This window comes from Balaenoptera musculus, chromosome 10 (assembly GCF_009873245.2).
Source record: "Balaenoptera musculus isolate JJ_BM4_2016_0621 chromosome 10, mBalMus1.pri.v3, whole genome shotgun sequence".
NCBI classification, from domain to species: Eukaryota; Metazoa; Chordata; class Mammalia; order Artiodactyla; family Balaenopteridae; genus Balaenoptera; species Balaenoptera musculus.
The window spans coordinates 17,710,586-17,733,592 of NC_045794.1; the positions used below are offsets into that span (position 1 = coordinate 17,710,586).

The 23,007-nt window shown below is 36.8% G+C and overlaps 1 protein-coding gene across 2 annotated transcripts in view; it reads right to left on the bottom strand.

Annotated features, from left to right (window-relative positions):
* Nucleotides 1-23,007, bottom strand: part of GYS2 (glycogen synthase 2) — a 58,885-nt gene that overhangs the window by 19,672 nt on the left and 16,206 nt on the right. The window contains exons 4-10 of one of the 2 annotated variants that reach the window (XM_036865545.1): nucleotides 20,804-20,986; nucleotides 15,404-15,548; nucleotides 5,237-5,354; nucleotides 4,934-5,054; nucleotides 2,250-2,356; nucleotides 1,528-1,587; nucleotides 234-312 (exon numbers count right to left, since the gene is read on the bottom strand). In XM_036865545.1, coding sequence (XP_036721440.1) covers nucleotides 234-312; nucleotides 1,528-1,587; nucleotides 2,250-2,356; nucleotides 4,934-5,054; nucleotides 5,237-5,354; nucleotides 15,404-15,548; nucleotides 20,804-20,986 — 813 coding nt within the window. The remainder of the gene's footprint in view (nucleotides 1-233; nucleotides 313-1,527; nucleotides 1,588-2,249; nucleotides 2,357-4,933; nucleotides 5,055-5,236; nucleotides 5,355-15,403; nucleotides 15,549-20,803; nucleotides 20,987-23,007) is intronic. The other variant, XM_036865546.1, reaches the window with a different exon arrangement.

Genomic DNA, 23,007 nt, shown 5'->3' on the forward strand with positions numbered 1-23,007 from the left:
ATTTTTTAAATAGATACAAAGACAAGTTCCATGAGATTTTTTTAAAGGAGCCCTGAAAATGCACTGAAGAAAGAGAACTTACAAAGGCGTCATTTAGGTAAATACCTAAGAAGGACTTTTCTAGCTCTCAGGTTTAAAAATTTCCCAAATCAGTCCGCTCCAATACATTAAGATATTGATCTAAATGGACTTTAACAACTATGGGAAGTGATGGGCACTTTTTCCTTTATTACCTGAGTTGAAAAGATGGCTCTTTTCATAACTGTCAGATCGTCTCGATCCAAAATATTGTTCATGTCAGGAATTTCTCCTCTGTGGGGAAAACAGTTTTAATAATAAAAATAAAAACAGCTGGCACTAATTGAGTGCTTCCTATGTGTTAGACACCGTTTCAAGCAATTTAAAAATAAATGTAAAGCAAACAAAGGTTCCTGATGAAGCTCACAAATTCCTAAAGTTTGAGGAAGTTTGATAAAAGAACACCTTTGCTGGCATAGAAGAAAATTGAAATTAATTTTTAAAGCATTCATGTTGATGATCAGGAGGACATTCTCATTGTGTTTTGCCCACCCCTAAGTACTGTGTTCTACAGTGGCCATAACTTGTCCACCTATAAGTTGATATTTTTACCGGTAACAAGAAATGATGCCACCATGCATCAGGAGACAACACAGCTTTCTCTTCATATGGTAACAAAATCCATATATTTTGTACATATTATTATTTTATAATACATTTTAATTTGATTTTTTATTTCGATTTTATTTTACTTATACATTTTATATATTTTATTTATTATTTATTTAAATACTATATATTACTTATTAAGTAAATGTGTTAGTTAACATTAATTAATGTTAATTAATAAATATATGTTAATCTAATATATAGGTAAACATAGATTTAATATACATGAAGTCAATATATATTTTGACTTAAAATCTCATGAAGGACTTCCCTGGTGGCTCTGTGTTTAAGAGTCTGCCTGCAAATGCAGGGGACACGGGTTCGAGCCCTGGGTTGGGAAGATCCACATGCCGCAGAGCAACTAAGCCCGTGCGCCACAACTACTGAAGCCCAGGTGCCTAGAGCCCGAGCTCCGCAACAAGAGAAGCCACCGCAATGAGAAGCCCACGCACCACAACAAAGAGTAGCCCCCGCTCGCTGCAACTAGAGAAAGGCCTGGCTCAGCAACGAAGACCCAATGCAGCCAAACATAAATAAATAAATTATAAAAAAAAAACCTCATGAAATCTCCCTCAGCTTCAGACTGACATATTAACCCTTAATCAGATTTCCATTGAACTAGAACCTATCTGTATATATAAATATGTTCTCATTTGTGCAAACTGTTTAGAAATATTTGTCAGATGAAGGATTAAACAAAATCTGCTCACATGATGTAAAACATCTTCAAAGGCTACTAATTCCTTTACAGTTGGAACAAAATAAATACAATGTCTAAATGGTTAAGTCTGAGTAGTGAAGCCCTAAACGTTTGAAGTGTTCAGTGTTCCAAGCACCTACCTTAATAATGCATCATACAGTTTCTTCCCAAACTTTTCCTTCACAGAATGTGCAGTGTCCCTGTATGAGCAGAAAGATTCACAACTTAAACAATGTCACCGTTTTAAGTCTTTCTTTGCCATGACAGTGCTGTTGTTTTGTCAGTGCAGGCTTTGAAATTACAGGTCTCTTCTGTATCACCTCTTCTGTTCTTTTCCTATTTGCCAGTTTAGCCTGAGTTAAAACCTCCAGAGCTGAGGCAGCTGAACACCCTGACCAGTGCAGAGAATGTAACAATTTTTTGCTTGATGATAATCAGGAGAGGGTGAGGGGAAGGGAAGGGGAGTGGACGGAGGTATCGATGTAATATCGGGAATACGCTGCTAATTGTTGAATCTGGGCTGTGGGCAGGTAGGGGAGCATTATATTAATCTCATTACTTTGGCATATGTTTTAACATTTCCATAATAAAATTTTGTTTTAAATTCAACCCATCTTTAAAAATAGCTATAGAGTCCTTATCCTTCCATGGTGGCTCACTCCAATGTTTCTATATTAACACAGTTTTATAGGCATGACATAATCTAACATTTAGTAGCCCAATGAGAAGAGAACCAAGTAGTATGTGTGCTATAATAATCTTAATGAAAAAAAACAGGTTAAGGAAATAGATCAGAAATCATGCACTTAAAAAAATCCCTTTAGGTCTATTGCTTGAGAACATGTACAAGATGTGAGGTTACCATAGCTGTTTTCGCACTGCCTGGCCTTTCAGGGTTTCCACGTTGAAATTATTTGTCTTGGCAGGCATAATGAAAAACACCACCACGGTGACGTCACTTTTATGCATCTAATGAAGGATTAGAAAACACAACAGAGTCAACTATCAAAGATAAAATAAACTATGTGACAGATGGACCTTAAACTGTGAAAAAGAGTGCTTTGAATATCTTGAGATAAAAAGAATACTTATTCATGATTGACAAAAAAATTACACCCACTGTCTTGAGGCTTTTTCAGAAATTTTAATTTAAATATGGCATTCAATCAAGATTTGTCAATTAACAATTTAAAAATCCACACATAGAATATTTTCATGACATCGATCATCTAAAATATAGAGCAATTGCTATTGATATCACTGTGCTTTTCTGTGGTTAAAAAAATAACATAAATGTGAGCTAATATTCTTTAAAATTTCAGGTTGGAAAGTTAATGAGGATTTCGTTTGGGTTTATTCTATTTCTTATAGCTAATTTACATGGATTTGCACAAATAGATTATTTACATTTTTCTGTTAAATGTCTTGATTCTCATGATGTTGCGTTTTGTTTTTTTTAGCCCTAAAGTAAGGGAACGAGCATGTGCCCAGAACTTTTGGTGTGGCAGGCACTGTGCTGGGTGCTTTAAACTCATAACTTAACCCAAGCCTGGTAGTAACTGCACAATCGCTATCACTCTCCTCATTAATTTCAAAAGAGAGGCACAAGAGTTTCAAAATTTTGTCTGAGCTCCTATCAGAGGTTATTGGCAAAACTGGGAGTCAACCGGTGTTTTTTTGACTCTACAATCTGCTTACTTTTCCTATTCCAATAAATACCATTGACCTGGAATTTCTCAGAAGGAAATGACATGCCAAACAGCTGTGGGAATGAAAGCATAAACTTAAAACTGTGAACAGATGAATGCTTTTGTATTCTGAAATGACTTACTCCTGAATGTGGGACACTTTACCATCTAATCTGTGGTCTCTGCTCTCTAGGACCTGAAATTCTATTTGAACATTTACAGGAGCCATAGAATAGGAAACTCACCCCACAAGTAGCCAATGTGCCATTAAAGAATAAATGTACTATATGGAAAGAGAATGCCTTCTTTTAATTTCTCCAAAGACTGTAATTGTCTTTGATGTCTAGAAAAATAGAAACTGGCTTTTACTTGACATCTAAGAATAAAGTGAATAATTAATAAAGGTATGGATAAATTGATTAATAATGTCTCTAAACACAATACATATTTGATATAGTTGTGAGTCCATCTGTAAAGCTTGTTGAATAGATACGTATCAGGAAATACTGTGAAATAAGGTTATTGTAGTTTATTCTTGAATAATCTTTCTGACCTTCAACCCTATTTTACAGGCTTGGGTTTTTATTAATGTGGTTTTAGTAAATCTTTTAGCATACTTGGTACAATGTCTGCTCTAAGGCAAGGCTAAATCTATGTCCAAGAAATAAAAACTGAACTGGAGAGCAGTACGGAGCTCAGGAGAGTTTAGATTGTCTCAGTATCTCAATAAGATTGGACTTCTACACTAGTCTCCCCTATTTTCCTGTTACTTATTCTATATTTTTATGTGATGGGATTCGAAAATAAGCCAATAACTTTCATCAGTAGCTATGACACGGTACTTCTATTCGCACAGGTTTTATTGCTGGATTAGTTTGGAACCTATAAAGCCCCACCCTCCTGAGCAAAAAATGATTCCACCTTGTTGGGATGGGCATCTCCTTTCCCTCCTTCATGTTTCTTTGTGGTGGGACCTCTCCTAGTTTCACAGTTCAAGACTTTCAATCTCAAGGAAGAGGCATGGCAAGTGAGTTGGGATAGGAATAGATTTTGTGAGTGTCTTCCCCGTTCTACAGAGGAAAACTGCTTGGCTGTCAGACGTGTTGCACATGTTCTTCTGAAGACATGCTCTGGTTGGGGAGGATGGCAATGGCCAGAGCTGCCTGTGATTGGATGTCTAATACCAAGAAGTTTAATACCGAGGTCCAATATTAGGAAGCCTATTGATGCCATACACCCAAGCCATATCTTCCATTATAGTTTTTATTGGTTTTAAAAAAGGTGAGGTTTTGTCTCTGTTTGCTTAATTTCTCTATATTTATCTTTCAATTGTTTACAAACTCTTTGGGGACAGGTGGGAAAAGGGGTGCTATATGGTCATCTTAAAAATAGCACATATATAACCTATAATGGAAGAGAATGTAAAAAAAAGAGTATATATATTTATATATGTGTATAACTGAATCACTTTGCTGTATACCTGAAACATTGTAAATCAACTATATTTCAATAAAAATTGAAAAAGTTAAAATTAACATAAAAATATTCTTTTAGAAGCATTTCCAATAAAATGTTGCTCCTATGATTCTTGAAAAAAAAAATAGCACATATGTGATAAGCTTGTGGCTCTCTTTAAAAAATACCTGACATCATACACAAATACACAAGCGAACAGTGTGGCAATCCTAATATGTTAATTGAAAGACCAAAGTCACTTTTAGAATAAGGCTGTCATTTTAAGTCTTCAAAATCGTATATTCTTTTGAAATCTATTTACGAAGCCAGAAGTTTCTTTACTTCCCACAGAAGAAAGTCCTCTTATAAAAAAATACTGTATGGCATTCTAGATCATTCTTACCCTCAGCAGGAAATTTAGCCTGGATAAGGATTCTAGGAAGATGTCAGCTCCTTTGTTTGAAAACTCATACCTCCCAGCAATGAAGAGGAACAACGTCTTTTCAAGATCAAAGTCCAGATGACTAAAACAAAACAAAACAGGTTCCAATGAAATAAAGCAACAGCAACAAAATGTACACATGAGTTCTGTTAAAGTACAAAGGGGACTAGGAAAGATAAACATTTACTTTAGTAACCCTGTTTTCTCTATACCCCAGATCCCTAACATCACACGCTAATTTTTTTTCAGTGAAGGAAATCATACCCATAGAAATGACCTCGAACAAAATCTTGGATCCTGGCCTTGTACATGGCATGGAGATTTTGAAACTCATGTACTGCTGAAAATTTCTTAACATTCAAGCCATTTGGAGTAATTACATCTGGAAAAGCAAAGTAAAATCATCACGAAAAAGCTCTTTTGAGAGAGGGTAGCATTGTCAAAAAACAAAACAAAACAGTATTTTTAAATCTATCTAGTTAGGTGTCTATTAACATTTCTAGTCTCTGACTATCATAGTATTGAAAATTCATAAAAGTTTATAATAAATTGCTGACATAGAAAATCAGGACTATCTGACTGAAATAACATTGAGTGATGGGTATTATGAAATACATGAATAGCAAAAATAGTCATTGTTAGAGTTTTCATTTATTGATCACTTGCTGTGCACCAGGCACTGCTCTAAACACCTTGCAAGTAACTCATTTAATCCCTGCAACAGCCAATAAAGCCGGGGTGTCTATCTGCATTTTCAGAGGCAGAAACTGAGGCACAGAGTTGTCAATAGAATCTGTTCCAGAGCACACGTGTCAGGAGGACCAGCAGTGTCCGTGCAGTCTGCTTCCACCTGTTGTAGCTTTAACTGTGCTGTGCACTAAACTACCTCTTGTCATTTTATTTTGGTTAAATGTGTGGGAAGTGTTCTGTCCATACGGAACATTGGAAAAGTAGCCCTTTAGGTCTAATACGTAGCTGAGTCTTTCTACCTAGAAGATTTTGTTGCTTGGGCAGGGAGACATTTTTGGTTTTCCAGAATATTGGTCTGTGATAAGAAAGAGAGGCACTGCTCAGAGTATATGGTGGAAATCACCTACTGAGTTGAATTCATGGGTTATTGTATATAGTAGCAGTAAAAACAAAAGGAATAAAAAAATTAGCACATGGCAATGAAGATTTTTGCAGTGGAGATTTGAGCTAGAAGTATAAGTATGCTATCATTTTGAAGGATATTTTACAGTTAACAGGCTATTCCCTTGAAATGCTTCCACAAAATCAACCCAGGCTTCTTGGTCATTTGTTGTGAAAAAAAATTTTAAAAAGAACTGCTGTTCTTATGATTTTTTACTAAGTAATTGGGCATTTGCTACTGATCAGGATAGCGGACAGACCCCTCTTACAATGTATCTCTTTCTATAACATTTCTCTCAGGCTTACTTTGAGCCAGACTTTATTGTAGACCCTATTAATTTAATTTTCATTAAACCATATGAAGTAAGTTCTTTTCACTGTCCCCATTTTGCAGATGAAGAAACTGGCCTGCGGAGAGGTTATCTGCTAAGGTCAGATAACCATAATTGTGGTTGCCAAGGGAGTGAAGGGTGGGGGAAGGATGGATTGGGAGTTTAAAGCCAAGGCGGCCTAGCCCTGGAGTCTACATCCTTATCCTCTATGTCAGGCAGCTGTACTGTCCACAAAGAGGGAGAAGGCAAGACTGTTTATGAATACCACATTATTATGACTTTAATTCCTCTGGAATTTTCTCACTGCTTCACAAACAATTAAAAATAAAAGATGTGTCTTGACAAATATTGTGTGATATCACTTATATGTGGAATGTAAAATATGACATAAATGAACTCATCCACGAAACAGAAACAGACTCACAGACATAGAGAACAGAATTGTGGTTGCCAAGGGAGTGGAGGTTGGGGGAGGGATGGAGTGGGAGTTTGGGATTAGCAGACGCAAACTATTATATGTAGAATGGATAAACAACAAGGTCCTACTGTACAGCACAGGGAACTATATTCAATATCCTGTAATACACCACAATGGAAAAGACTGTGAAAAAGAAGATATATATATACATATCTGAATAACTTTGCCATACAGCAGAAACTAACAACTATACTTCAAGAAAATAAGTTAAAAAAAAAAAGATGTGTCTTGAAATTAATTGTCTCAGTTTATTAGCCTAAAGAATTAGGTCAATGAGGTCTTTTAACATCTTTATTTCTAGTGCAGAATAACCTCCCACGTAGAGGCCTACAAGCAGTGGTATCCAGCACTGCAGGAAAAAGAGAGAGAGAGAGAGAAAGATGTTTTATTAGAAGTATTTGCCCATCTCCATGGCGTAAATACTCCCACCATGACTGATTTCAAGCTACTAATGTGAATACAGAATTGGAAAGAGATACAAAGTAACACCGTTACATACTATTTCCACTGTACAAATGCAATAGACATAAACGAGAGTATTGATCACGGTAAAATGTAGTAAAATAATTAGGAATTGATGTCTTTTGAGTATTAATTTTGTTTTTAGTATAATATTTAATTGTAAGTTTACATAATTTAATTTTTTTCTTTTATTTATTTTTTTATACAGCAGGTTCTTGTTAGTCACCCATTTTATCCACATCAGTGGATACATGTCAATCCCAGTCTCCCAATTCATCCCACCACCACCACCACCCCCTGCCACTTTCCCCCCTAGGTGTCTATATGTTTGTTCTCTACATCTGTGCCTCTATTTCTGCCCTGCACACCGGTTCATCTGTACCATTTTTCTAGGTTCCACATATATGTGTAAATATACGATATTTGTTTTTCTCTTTCTGACTTACTTCACTCTGCATGACACTCTCTAGATCCACCTACGTATCTACAAATGACCCAATTTCGTTCCTTTTTATGGCTGAGTAATATTCCATTGTATATATGTACCACATCTCCTTTATCCATTTGTCTGTCGATGGGCATTTAGGTTGCTCCCATGACCTGGCTATTGTAAATAGTGCTGCAATGAACATTGGGGTGCATGTGTCTTTTTGAATTATAGTTTTCTCTGGGAATATGCCCAGTAGTGGGATTGCTGGGTCATATGGTAATTCTATTTTTCGTTTTCTTAAGGAACCTCCATACTGTTCTCCATAGTGACTGTATCAATTTACATTCCCACCAACAGTGCAAGAAGGTTCCCTTTTCCCCACACCCTCTCCAGCATTTGTTGTTTGTAGATTTTCTGATGATGCCCATTCGGACTGGTGTGAGGTGATACCTCATTGTAGTTTTGATTTGTATTTCTCTAATAATTAGTGATGTTGAGCAGCTTTTCATGTGCTTCTTGGCCATCTGTATGTCTTCTTTGGAGAAAAGTCTATTTACGTCTTCTGCCCGTTTTTGGATTAGGTTGTTTGTTTTTTTAATATTGAGCTGCATGGACTTTATATATTTTGGAGATTAATCTTTTGTTCGTTGATTTGTTTGCAAATATTTTCTCCCATTCTGAGGATTGTCTTTTCATCTTGTTTGTAGTTTCCTTTGCTTTGCAAAAGCTTTTAAGTTTCATTAGGTCCCATTTGTTTATTTTTGTTTTTATTTCCATTACTCTAGGAGTTGGATCAAAAAAGATCTTGCTGTGATTTATGTCAAACAGTGTTCTTCCTTTGTTTTCCTCTAAGAGTTTTATAGTGTGCAGTCTTACATTTAGGTCTCTAATCCATTTTGAGTTTATTTTTGTGTATGGTGTTAGGGAGTGTTCTAATTTCATTCTTTTACATGGAGCTGTCCAGTTTTCCCAGCACCACTTATTGAAGAGGCTGTCTTTTCTCCACTGTATATCCTTGCATCCTTTGTCATAGATTAGTTGACCATAGGTGCATGGGTTATCTCTGGGCTTTCTGTCTTGTTCCACTGATCTATATTTCTGTTTTTGTGCCAGTACCATATTGTCTTGATTACTGTAGTATAGTCAGGGAGTCAGGGAGTCTGATTCCTCCAGCTCCGTTTTTTTCCCTCAAGACTGCTTTGGCTATTCGGGGTCTTTTGTGTCTCCATACAAATTTTAAGATTTTGTGTTCTAGTTCTGTAAACAATGCCTTTGGTAATTTGATAGGATTGCATTGAATCTGTAGATTGCTTTGGGTAGTATAGTCATTTTCACAATACTGATTATTCCAATCCAAGATCATAGTATATCTCTCCATCTGTTGGTATCATCTTTAATTTCTTTCATCAGTGTCTTATAGTTTTCTGCATACAGGTCTTTTGTCTCCCTAGGTAGGTTTATTCCTAGGTATTTTATTCTTTTTGTTGCATTGGTAAATGGGAGTGTTTCCTTAATTTCTCTTTCAGATTGTTCATCATTAGTGTACAGGAATGCAAGAGATATCTGTGCATTAATTTTGTATCCTGCAGCTTTACCAAATTCATTGATTAGCTCTAGTAGTTTTCTGGTGACATCTTTAGGATTCTCTATGTATAGTATCATGTCATCTGCAAAGAGCAACAGTTTTACATCTTCTTTTCCAATTTGTATTCCTTTTATTTCTTTTTCTTCTCTGATTACCATGGCTAGGACTTCCAAAACTATGTTGAATAATAGTGGTGAGAGTAGACATCCTTGTCTTGTTCCTGATCTTACAGGAAATGCTTTCAGTTTTTCACCATTGAGAATGACGTTTGCTGTGGGTTTGTCGTATATGGCCTTTATTATGTTGAGGTAGGTTCCCTCTATGCCAACTTTCTAGAGAGTTTTTATCATAAATGAGTGTTGAATTTTGTCAAAAGTTTTTTCTGCATCTATTGAGATGAACATATGGTTTTTATTCTTCAATTTGTTAATATGGGGTATCACATTGATTGATTTCTGTATAGTGAAGAATCCTTGCATCCCTGGGATATGACCAGGGTCATATGACCCTGGTGTATGACCCTTTAAAGGTGTTGTTGGATTCTGTTTGCTAGTATTTTGTTGAGGATTTTTGCATCATATTCATCAGTGATATTGGTCTGTAATTTTCTTTTTTTTTTAGTATCGTTGTCTGGTTTTGCTATCAGGGTGATGGTGGCCTCATAGAATGAGATTGGGAGTGTTCCTTCCTCTGTAATTTTTTGGAAGAGTTTGAGAAGGATGAGTGTTAGCTCTTCTCTAAATGTTTGATAGAATTCACCTGTGAAGCCATCTGGTCCTGGACGTTTGTTTGTTGGAAGATTTTAAATCACAGTTTCAATTTCATTACTTGTGATTGGTCTGTTCATATTTTCTATTTCTTCCTGGTTCAGTCTTGGAAGGTTATACCTTTCTAAGAATTTGTCCATTTCTTCCAGGTTGTCCAATTTATTGGCATAGTGTTCCTTGTAGTAGTCTCTTAGGATGCTGTGTATCTCTGCGGTGTCTGTTGTAACTTCTCCTTTTTCATTTCTAATTTTATTGATTTGAGTCCTCTCCCTCTTTTTCTTGATGAGTCTGGCTAATGGTTTATCAATTTTGTTTATCTTCTCAAAGAACCAGCTTTTTGTTTTATTGATCTTTGCTCTTGTTTTCTTTGTTTCTATTTCATTTATTTCTGCTCTGATCTTTATGATTTCTTTCCTTCTGCTAACTTTGGGTTTTGTTTTTTCTTCTTTTTCTAGTTCCTTTAGGTGTAAGGTTAGATTGTTTATTTGAGATTTTTCTTGTTTCTTGAGGTAGGCTTGTATAGTTACAAACTTCCCTCTTAGAATGGCTTTTGCTACATCCCATAGGTTTTGGATGGTTGTGTTTTCATTGTCATTTGTCTCTAGGTATTTTTTAATTTCCAGTTTGATTTCTTCAGTAATCTCTTGGTTATTTAATAATGTATTGTTTAGCCTCCATACGTTTCTGTTTTTTACAGTTTTTTCCCTGTAATTGATTTCTAATCTCATAGCGTTTTGGTCAGAAAAGATGCTTGATATGATTTCAATTTTCTTAAATTTACTGAGGTTTGATTTGTGACCCAAGATGTGATCTATCCTGGAGAATGTTCCGTGCGCACTTGAGAAGAACGTGTAATCTGCTGTTTTTGGATGGAATGTCCTATAAATATCAATTAAATCTATCTGGTCTATTGTTTCATTTAAAGCTTGTGTTTCCTTATTAATTTTCTGTTTGGATGATCTGTCCATTGGTGAAAGTGAGGTGTTAAAGTCCCCCACTATTATTGTGTTACTGTCGATTTCCTCTTTTATAGCTGTTAGCAGTTGCCTTATGTATTGAGGTGCTCCTATGTTGGGTGCATATATATTTATAATTGTTATATCTTCTTCTTGGATTGATCCCTTGATCATTATGTAGTGTCCTTCCTTGTCTCTTGTAACATTCTTTATTTTAAAGTCTATTTTATCTGATATGAGTATTGTTACTCTAGCTTTCTTTTGATTTCCATTGGTATGGAATATCTTTTTCCATCCCCTCACTTTCAGTCTGTATGTGTCCCTAGGTCTGAAGTGGTCTCTTGTAGACAGCATCTATATGGGTCTTGATTTTGTATCCATTCAGCAAACCTGTGTCTTTTGGTTGGAGCATTTAATCCATTCACGTTTAAGGTAATTATCGATATGTATTGTTCCTCTTACCATTTTCTTAATTGTTTTGGGTTTGTTTTTGTAGGTCCTTTTCTTCTCTTGTGTTTCCCACTTAGAGAAGTTCCTTTAGCATTTGTTGTAAAACTGGTTTGGTGGTGCTGAATTCTCTTAGCTTTTGCTTGTCTGTAAAGCTTTTGATTTCTCCATCGAATCTGAATGAGATCCTTGCCGGGTAGAGTAATCTTGGTTGTAGGTTCTTCCCTTTCAACACTTTAAGTATATCATGCCACTCCCTTCTGGCTTGTAGAGTTTCTGCTGAGAAATCAGCTGTTAACCTTATGGGAGTTCCCTTGTATGTTATTTGTCATTTTTCCCTTGTTGCTTTCAATAATTTTTCTTTGTCTTGAATTTTTGCCAATTTGATTACTATGTGTCTCGGCATGTTTCTCCTTTGGTTTATCCTGTATGGGACTCTCTTTGCTTCCTGGACTTGGGTGGCTATTTCCTTTCTCATGGTAGAGAGTTTTTCGACTATAATCTCTTCAAATATTTTCTCGGGTCCGTTCTCTCTCTCTTCTCCTTCTGGGACCCCTATAATACGAATGTTGTTGTGTTTAATGTTGTCCCAGAGGTCTCTTAGGCTGTCTTCATTTCTTTTCATTCTTTTATCTTTAGTCTGTTCCGCAGCAGTGAATTCCACCATTCTGTCTTCCAGGTCACTTATCCGTTCCTCTGCCTCAGTTATTCTGCTATTGATTCCTTCTAGTGTAGTTTTCCTTTCAGTTATTGTATTGTTCATCTCTGTTTGTTTGTTCTTTAATTCTACTAGATCTTTGTTAAACATTTCTTGCATCTTCTCAGTCTTTACCTCTATTCTTTTTCCAAGGTCCTGGATCATCTTCACTATTATTATTCTGAATTTTTTTTCTGGAAGGTTGCCTATCTCCACTTCATTTAGTTATTTTTCTGGGGTTTTATCTTGTTCCTTCATCTGGTACATAGCCCTCTGCCTTTTCATCTTGTCTATCTTTTTGTGAATGTGGTTTTTGTTCCACAAGCTGCAGGATTGTAGTTTTTCTTGCTTCTGCTGTCTGCCCTCTGGTGGATGAGGCTATCTAAGAGGCTTTTGTAAGTTTCCTGATGGGAGGGACTGGTGGTGGGTAGAGCTGGCTGTTGCTCTGGTCTACATAATTTAATTTTTAATCATGTCTGTGTTTAGCAACCAGCTCACAAATTTCCTGAAATTTAATAATTGGCTCTTGTGAGCCAAGATGAGCTGGTTCCAGCTCCCCACTGCCTACGTGGCTTAAGACATAAGTTTCAAAAAATGTCTTTATGTTTCATTGATAGATATGGAATCATATGGACACATGTAATGACATAATTAAAATTGTAGCTTTGTCTCTAGAGTAAAAATATTTATCTGGAATCTAATTATTACAAATAATGTTTCAAATGATCCTTTCAATGTTTACTATATTAGTAAGGCTTTCTTCAGTTTGTGAGCAGTTCCACTCTAGAGTTGGTATTGCTCTGAATTCAGTGTTTTCATTAATTAAATTAGTTATAAAAATATGATTAATTTGTTTATATAAGCAATAAACTCACATCATTCAAGTTTCAAAAATTCAAAATACATACTTTGAAAAATCTAAAAAATACAAAGTCATGATGTGCTATATGATGCTTTTTCTCAGAATGCTCTTAGGAAAAATTTTGTGTTTAATAATCCATTTAAATTCTGTGGACCTTCTTGAACAACAAAGCATCAGGGATCTCACAATTTCAATCAGAGCCACCGCGTGATTCTTTTACTAGTCAGAAATGGAGTAGCTTATGTGGTTTATAGTTCTAGTAGAACCTCCAAGTGAAGTTAGCAGAAATAGAGATGAGAGCCTGGGAAAAGTCTGATCCATAGAAAATAATAATCGTTGTCATTTTCTGAACCTTTACAGTGAACCAGGCACTGATCTGAGTTCTTCCCGTGTAGTAACTTATTTAATCATTGCAACAATTCTGGATAAGAGATAGTATTATCAGCTCCATTATGCAATTAGGGCAAAGAGAGTTTAAGCAACTTTCACAGTGTCATACAGCTAGTGACATATATTCAACACAAAGTCATTTTGATACTGAATTCAGGCAGTTTGGCAACAAGTCCACAGTTTTCACCCCTATCCTACAGCAATCCCCTTAAGAAAACAGGAAGTTAAGAAAATAGTATATAAAGAAAACAGGAAGTTAAGAAAATAGTATATAAAGAAAGCAGGATCCAGAATCTGATCATGGAGAATGTCTGCTTTTAAAAGATGGAAGATAGTAGAGAAACTATTAGAGACACTAGAAAAGAATCATATTTGAGAAAACTTAGAATATGTAATGTCATGAAAAGTAAGGAATGACAGAGGTATCTGCCACCTTTAACTGCTAAAGAATGTCAAGGAACATAAAGAAAATTACAGAATTCTGAACTTGGTGACTTTTGAAAAAGCAATTTTAGACCAAGTGTTGGAGGTTGGAAATTAGAGTTGAAGGAGCTGTGAGTAAGTGGAAGAACTATGGATTATTTTTCTAAAATATTTAACAAAAGGAGGGAGAATGAGATTGTGTAGACATCTGACAGAGTAGTGGCTTCAAGAGAATTTTTTATTTTAGAATAGAAAAAAACAAAGCATTTTTGTAAGCACAGAAAAGGATACTGAAGACAGGGGAAAAAAGGAAGATCCAAGAAACAAGTGAGCATATTGATGTAGCAAACTCTTGTAAGAGACATGAGAGTGAGAACAAAAGTGAATCCAAGAGAACCCTTGGAAAGAAAAAAGAATAGCATAGGATCTTGAGGCTGCCACTATTCAAATTACTTGGATTCTTCTTTTTTAATTATCTAGAACTTTGATCTGCTTTCTCTGATATTCAAGTGGTATCTGAAAGAAAGACAGCTAGAGACAAGACCACAGCAATCAAGCAAGGAGGATGTATTAATTAGGACTGTTTGGTTGCAAGTAACAGAAACCTACTAACACTAAGTATAATAAGGAGGGATTTATTAATAAGATGCTGGAGTGTCTCATAGCAAAGACTTAGCTGGGCCTCAGGAATTAGTTTAAACCATGATCTAAATCACTGTGGAAAGTATAGAGTTCTCTCTCTCTCTCAAACTGTTTCTGCTTCTTATTGTACTTCACTGTAGTTTAACTTTCTTTGCATCTCATGCAACATAATGGGAAAATGGACACTGCTAACAGCTTCCAAGGTGACATTTCTGTTATACAAGACTGCATTCAAACAGACTCATCTGTTTAGACTCCTTCTTATGAGAGCATTCTGACTGGTCCAGCTTATGTCAGATGTCTACCTCTGGACCAATCAGCTGTGGTCAGGTGACAGTGTCATGTTTTATGAACATGCCTCTTGGCATTACAACCTCTGGATGGGTCTGGGGATAGTTCCCAGAAAAACTTACAAGAAAATCTTGGGAGAAGTAAAACAACAGATTTCTACTAAACAGGACCAATGAGGCGATGTTCTAAGATGTAGGACTAGGGTAGTATCACTCACATTTCTGATATTTTCTGGACTTTCATTTTCTTAAAATAGAAAAATCAACTCAGCTTGCTTACACACAGGAAGTCACTATGACAACCCAGTTCAGAACTAGGGCATTTTAAGCATAGACTATTTGACAAGCACAGATTGTACACTAGTATGTTCCAGATATAGCTTAGTGTTCAACAAATCTACTGAAAATGAGAATTAGAATATGTGTAAAGATTTGAGTGGTAATAGTGAATGCAATTTTTCCTCTTATTATTATTTTATGCAGTTTTGTTTCAAACAAAATTCTCATAGATCGGTGACAAACTCAGGGGTAATAATTACCAGGCTTTCTCTTCAGCATGTGTTCTGCCTCTATTGCTGTTATTTCAGAAACAGTGGTGAATACATGAGCACAATGGACTGAGGCACGCTCCATGCAATACCGGTGATAAATCTGCCTTTCCCCAGCCTCTTTGTCTATGTTAAACTGTGAACACAAAACAAAACACACGCACATACACATTTGCTTACACCGATCCTTCTACACGAGCAAAACAAAATCACATATTTCTCATATTGTTTTTCCTCAAGGCTGTGTGAAATTTTATGACCACAAAAGAAATAATGATAAATTTCTATTAAACCCATTACTAAAGCACATAGCTACTTATGCTTACAAAAAGTGCTGTTTACTTCATCTGTGCTTCTAAACTGCCATTTAACCCCCTATGTAAATGATATTTCCCCTTTGCTATAATCATAGAGAACTCTTGATTTTTTTGGCATTTTAATTATCCTTTTACTTATTTTATAAATGTTGAGCTAATTCCTTTCCCCAAGGTCTTTATCATATTTTTTCCATAAGCAATGAAACAAAGCTGACATTAAACTTGATACTGAAAGTAAGGATAAGTATTATCCTTCCTATTCACTAAAGGAAACCTGACAAAGAGAAAAGACAAATGCTTTTCCATGCTATATAACTCCCAACACCGTGAAACTTCAAGGAGTGTACAGTTACTTTAATTAGATGGTGTGTTAGATTGTGTAATCATCCAGTATTCTGGGTATCTTAACTTTAAAAAAAAAAGCCAAACCCCCAACAGTTACTTAACACAGTTAGCAAGCGTTGCGGGCTTTTGTCATTTTGCTTAGTTACTGAATGTTATGTCTCTATAGCTGCATATGAAACTAGCAGTGTCTAAGACAAAAAAGTATATAAAGTTTCTGGCATTGTATTAGTGGGGTGCTTTTTGTAATAAAGATTATTAGAAGCTCAAGTCTATGTATCAGACACTTCTAAGAGAGATATCATATTTAATCCTCATAAACCAGAGACACATTTTTTGTCTTCGTCTTACGGAGGGGGAAATTGAAACTTTTAGGGGTTAAGAAACTGGCCCAAGGTCACATTCCTATTAAGTATCTTAGCAGAGCCCTAAATTGATCCCAAATCATTTTGACTCCACACCTGAGCTCCTGCCTGTTTTTATATCAAGTAGATTCCAGCTCAATCAACATGGCAATCCCAATAACGACTGCACCATATAGAGGAATGTACTAAAAGAGACTCATTAGATGATTCTAGAGATTACAACAGGGACATTCCTAGAGCATTCTTTCTTGACTGTAATATTTGCAACCATCTCTCTGAAAATGTCTGAATCAAGGCTCTGTATGGCATGCTTAGATCAGCTCTATGTGGCTGGTCTCATTCATTCAACCAAATCTCTCATTCAGCGTACATTTGTTTAGTAATTTACATACTTTTGTTGCTTTCAAAGAGCTTATGAATGAGAAAGCAGGTAAAAATTGGGCAGAAATGAGTAAGTGTCTGAGTAGGGTACAGGATCAGAGAGGGTCTGATTCATCCTGGTTAAGGAGAGAGAACAGTATCTCATATTTATGCAAGTGTTCATATTGCCAGTATCACCTCTAGAATGTACGATTTTCAAGGGCAAGGAACATGACTTATTAATCTTCATATTTCTAAGTTGATTAGATAAATAAAATGACATTTGGACTGAGGCATGAAAGTTTAATTTGGGGAAAGGTTATTTTGGACTGAAAAATTTAGTTGTCCCAAAGAACAAATACATAAAGTCAAACTGTATGTGCAGAAAATAGCAGGACATCTGATGTGACTATAGCATTGGGTGTAGAATGTAGGACACGTAATAGAGAGACATCTGGTAATAGGACCAGATCCCAGAAGTCCCTGAACACAAGGCTAGAAATTCAGCCTTTGTCCTGAATACAATGGCAAGCACTGAAAGGGCTCAGTTAGAGGTATGGTAAAGACATAGTCTATGTTTGAGAAAAATAACTCTGGAATGAAATGTTTCCTATCTCATTAAGTTTTGGGAAAAGTAAATGACCTAACACACATCAAATGTTTAGAAAAGTGTCTGGCATATGGAAAGGGCTCAATAATTTCAGCTATTGTTATTATTTGGTAGTAGTGTTGTTGTTATTGCAGAGAACAGTAAGATTTCACATAGGGGTAGCACTTAACATTTGAATAATATTTAGAGGTGAGAAGATAGGATTCCTAAATGAGGAAACCAAGTATGCAAAACTACAGAGAGAGGATGGCAGAGGCCTTGCGATCCCCTATAACTGAAATTGAGCAGCTCAAAACTTGGTCAGAGGAAAGAGTTAAAATCCACCAAACAACTGTCTGTGGCTTTCTTCACCATTTTCTAATCCCAAACAGCCCTGTCCTCACTTTCCCATCTAGGAAATCCCATTGCTATCAGGAAAAGAGAGGTCTAAACATAAGAAAACTAACGCCCATCCCCCTTTTATCTAAAGCATTAGGTATTTAATCACTATCATTGAGGAGACGATTGACCAATGGCAGGACCAATAAGAATGAATTTTGAAACATCTTCATGGAGAGTCTCAGAAAATTCATATGGTGGCTGAAAATAGTTGCCATGCTATTTTAACTAATACATTTAAGCCAAAACATAAACAAACATCAAGGCCCTTATGAATCGGCTATTAACCAAAAACGTTTTCAGTTCATGTCTTTGAGTAAAATAGTTCTAATCTTTCTGCTTTTATAAAAGTTAAATGCTTTTATCCTTGTTCTCATTTCCCCCCGATGTCTACTTGCCTGAGTCAGAGCTCACTGACACTGACTGTGGATCCTGTACCAAAGACTAATTTATGACTCATTTCTTATGTTGAACTTTTGAAAACTTTTCATATATATAATTTGGTGTTTTGCTGTTTCACTGAATTTCTAAACCTACTGTGAGCGTTGGAAGGTCTGCTGTAGAAATGGATATGGGGGCCTTTCCTGTGAATAATGATTATGAGTTTTTAACTTAAAACCTAGTTCTTAATTACTTGTTATTTATTTACTAGTTACTCTGCTGAGCAGGACTTTTTACTAGAGAGATGGGCTGGGGTCTGACTAAGCTTCCATATTTCAACAAGTGAGGGGTTTAAGCTAGGGAGATACATAATCATATTTGAAGATAGTGTGCTATAAACACTGACCTTTTATTGAGCAGATAAAGTTATAATATATAACTATATATTATAATGGTTTTGTTCCTTAAAAACGATGAATAAAATCTGATGAATATTATTAGTTGTTTTTATTAATTGTTTCATACAATGCTTTTAAGTATTCCACTGTGAAATATTTGATATGCCTGAAATATTTGATACGCCTCTGTAATATTTTCTCTTTCACAAAAATCAAAGTCTGGTCTTCTCCAGGAAACACAGTGGCTGAGTTTATCACAGATCACTGGTTTGCCCTTATTAGTCTACCATTAGGAAATCTCCCTGATCTCCTGACTTTTTGAATTCCTTGGTGACTTTATTTTAAATATACATCTAATGTTTACAATTTGACCTTCAGGTTCAGCTGACCTTTTTACAGGCAAGCTCTCCTTAGGACCATTCATTGCTTTGCAAATGTTAAAGTTTGTCTGAAAGAACTTTCCTGCTCTCAAAATGTCTCCGAGGGCTTCCCTGGTGGCGCAGTGGTTGAGAGTCTGCCTGCCAATGCAGGGGACACGGGTTCGTGCCCTGGTCTGGGAGGATCCCACATGCCGCGGAGCAGCTGGGCCCGTGAGCCACAATTGCTGAGCCTGCGCGTCTGGAGCCTGTGCTCCGCAACGGGAGAGGCCGCGATGGTGAGAGGCTCGTGCACCGTGATGAAGGGTGGCCCCCGCTTGCCACAGCTGGAGAAAGCCCTCGCGCAGAAAAGAAGACCCAACACAGCCATAAATAAATAAATTAAAAAAAAAAAAAAGTCTCCGAGATGGTAGTATAATTTTCTGCTCTCGTTATCTGAGTATTATTCATATGTTACAAACACACACAAACATACACACACTCACACAAGCATGCATTCTGTTTCATAGAATTCTAGAACTTTTTTAAACTGGGGGAGTCTTTAGAAATCAACTTTCCAACTTCCTAATGTTCCTGATAGTGAAACAGAACCCTGAAATGCTAAATTGATTTAATTGGCAGCATACATACCAAATCTGCAAAACTCCTGACTTTATGGTACTCAGATGCTTGATCACTATTACTGACAGGATGATATGAGAAACATACTTTTATTAATCTGATTGAACGGATGGAAAATAGAAGAAAGAAGTCAAAACTGAATGACTCTGGGTGATAGACTAAGGCAGTCTTCTAAGATAAGCAAAACCAACTGTTTAGTCACCAAAGATCCATATTCCTGTTTTTTCTTTTTTTCAGAGATATATTTCTTACTCGTAGATCCTTTCATTCATCTTTTTTTCATTATCTTGTACTAATTTCATCTTAATACTCTCCGAATTCATTTTGTTTTATTTTATTCTTTTATTTTCTTTTTAAAAATTTTTTAAAAATTAATTTGTTTATTTATTTTTGGCTGTGTTGGGTCTTCGTTGCTGCGCACAGGCTTTCTCTAGTTGCGGCGAGCAGGGGCTACTCTTCGTTGCGGTGTGCGGGCTTCTCATTGTGGTGGCTTCTCTTGTTGCGGAGCACGGGCTCTAGGCCAGCGGGCTTCAGAAGTTGTAGCACGCAGGCTCAGTAGTTGTGGCTCACGGGCTCTAGAGCGCAGGCTCAGTAGTTGTGGCTCACGGGCTTAGCTGCTCCGCGGCATGTGGGATCGTCCCGGACCAGGGCTCAAACCCATGTCCCCTGCATTGGCAGGTGGATTCTTAACCACGGCGCCACCAAGGAAGCCCCACATCCCTGTCTTTGATAACTCTGTTTTACTAGACCCCCATAAAGCTCCACCTATAACTCATTGCAGAGTCACAGCAGAAATCTGACCTTTGCTCACTTGAAGGGTGGAGGAAGTAAGGCTCATAGTACAAGTTGATGGCTAGATTCCCTGCCATGCACCTGCCACTCAGATCTGCATGCAGATCCAAGGTCCTCACAGCATTTCCCAAGCTTCAGAGTAGACAGCAGCCCGACCTCACAGCCGCAGTGTCTGACTCCCACCAGATCCCTTTGGATCTTGGGTCTATTGCTCCAAAGTGGACAGCCATCTGGCCTCTCCCTGCTACACTCTACTGCACTCTGAACAAAGTTAAACTATATGAGCTCTCAGTCACCTCAGGGGAGGCTTTGTCATGAATATTGATTGGTTGAAAGGGCATTTCTGCCATCTGGATGACAGATGAAAGACGAAGGTCAATACTTCCCATCCTTCAGCTTCAAGGACCGGAAAGAAAGGTGGTGAGGGGGGAAGGTGGAAGGACTAGTTACCTTATCAAGATGGTTGTAGAAATCGATGTTTGCTGCACAGAGATACCTCCCAAGCAGTGTGGCGTGAGTGGTAAAGACTGTAGCGATCGGAAGTTTCCGAGCTCGAGAAAGAATCAGTCCAGTCCCAGCCTGCCATTCATGGAATTGGACAATGACGTGTTTCCCATCGGCATGATCTGTCACCTACACCAGAAAAGAAGCTTTTAGAAAAGTTGGTGGTGTAGTTTGATCTTGCTCATGGCCCACAGCATAAGGAAAGTTATCATGCCTGTAAATTTTAGCACAATTTAAAGGGATCTAAAGATAAAGCAGGCAGATTTAGCAAATATAATGGTTTTATAGAACTTAGTTGCATGTTCATAAAGCCCCTATATGTTTATGGAATAATCCTCTCTTTCAATATGGATCAAATTTATTTTTGTATCCACAGAGGGGACTCCTGAATAAATGCACAGTAGGCACTCAATAAATATTCATTAAATGGATGAATGAATAATAGCAATATTATCCTTGAAGATTCACTGAGCTGCTGAATCAGGTGGGGCCACCCACTTACAAGCTTCTTTTTAATAAACAATAAATGACTTCATGTTTTAAGTCAGTCTCATTTGTACTTTCTGTTCCTTGAAGCCAAAAACATTTTAAATGATATATTATTATTTTAAGAATTTGGAATTAGGGAAAGAGATTAATAACTTGCTTAGAATCAAAGAAACTTAATAACACACTGAGGACCCAGGTCTAATTCTAACACTAGGCAGGGCACCAGTTTCTTAACCTTAAAGTTACTTTGTTTCACTAAAAATATAGCTACCATATGATCCAGCAATCCCACTCCTGGGCATATATCCAGAGAAAACCATAATTCAAAAAGATACACGCACCCCAATGTTCATTGCAGCACTATTTACAGTAGCCAAGACATGGAAGCAACCTAAACGTCCATCAGCAGAGGAATGGATAAAGAAGATGTGGTATACGTATACAATGGAATGTTACTCAGCTATAAAAAAGAATGAAATATTTCCATTTGCAGCAACATGGATGGACCTAGAGAATATCATACTAAGTAAGTAAGTCAAAGAGAGAAAGACAAATATTATATGATATCACTTACATGTGGAATCTGAAAAATAATACAAGTGAATTTATTTACAAAGCAGAAACAGACTCACAGACATAGAAAACAAATTTATGGTTACCAAAGGGTTGGAAGGAGGGATAAATTAGGAATATGGAATTAACAGATACACACTACCATATATAAAATAGATAAACAATAAGGATTTACTGTATAGCACAGGGAACTATATTAGGATCTTATAATAACCTATAATGGAAAAAATATATATATATAACTGAATCACTTAGCTGTACACCTGAAACTAACACAATATTTAAATCAACTGCATTTCAATTTAAAAAGTTACTTTGTTTCACCCTTTCAAAAAATTAATATTTACATTCCACTCCCCTTAATGACTGTTTCCCTAGTGGGGGAGTAGCATTGATAATGAAAAACACCTGTGCTCAAGAAGCCTGCCCAGAGAATTGGGAAGTCTAGAGAGTTAACCTAAGACAGCGGTTCTCATACCTAGGGTACATCAGAATCACCTGGAAGGCTTGACATGCACCCATGTGTGGGTGCTCGTGGAGGCTGGCCTCAGCCCTGGGGCAGCTTGCAGAGGAAGAGTTGGTTTCAGCGACTGATGCTAAACAAGCCTGCATCTATCTGTCATTAGGCCAGATCCTGTCAGCACCCTCGCTCTTCTTCTCCTATGGTGTCACCAAGACAAAGCAATAGGACCACCCCTTCACTTCCCTTTCACCTCAAAGCAGCCCTTTATGGCTGTTGGACTGACTTCATCAGAAAGAAGTTATACTGGTCAAGGGGACACACTCCCAACATACAGTTCTGTGATTTGTCCTTAGACCACAGTCCCACTTTGCTAGGGATGCTCTTCATTCTCCGATTTTTAAGTGAGGCATAATTATCTTGAGGTAATGAAAGGAATATGAAGAAATCCTACTGCCACGCTTTCAGGAATTGAGTACAGTCTTGGCTCATTTAACAAGGACTGCTTTCCAATGCTCTTGGTTTATTTTTACATCTATGGACTATTTCACTGTTGTGGGCTCCTTAGCAACTGCTGAGATCACTTCAGCCTTTAGCAAATGATTAAAAGATCTGAGAGCCACTGAAG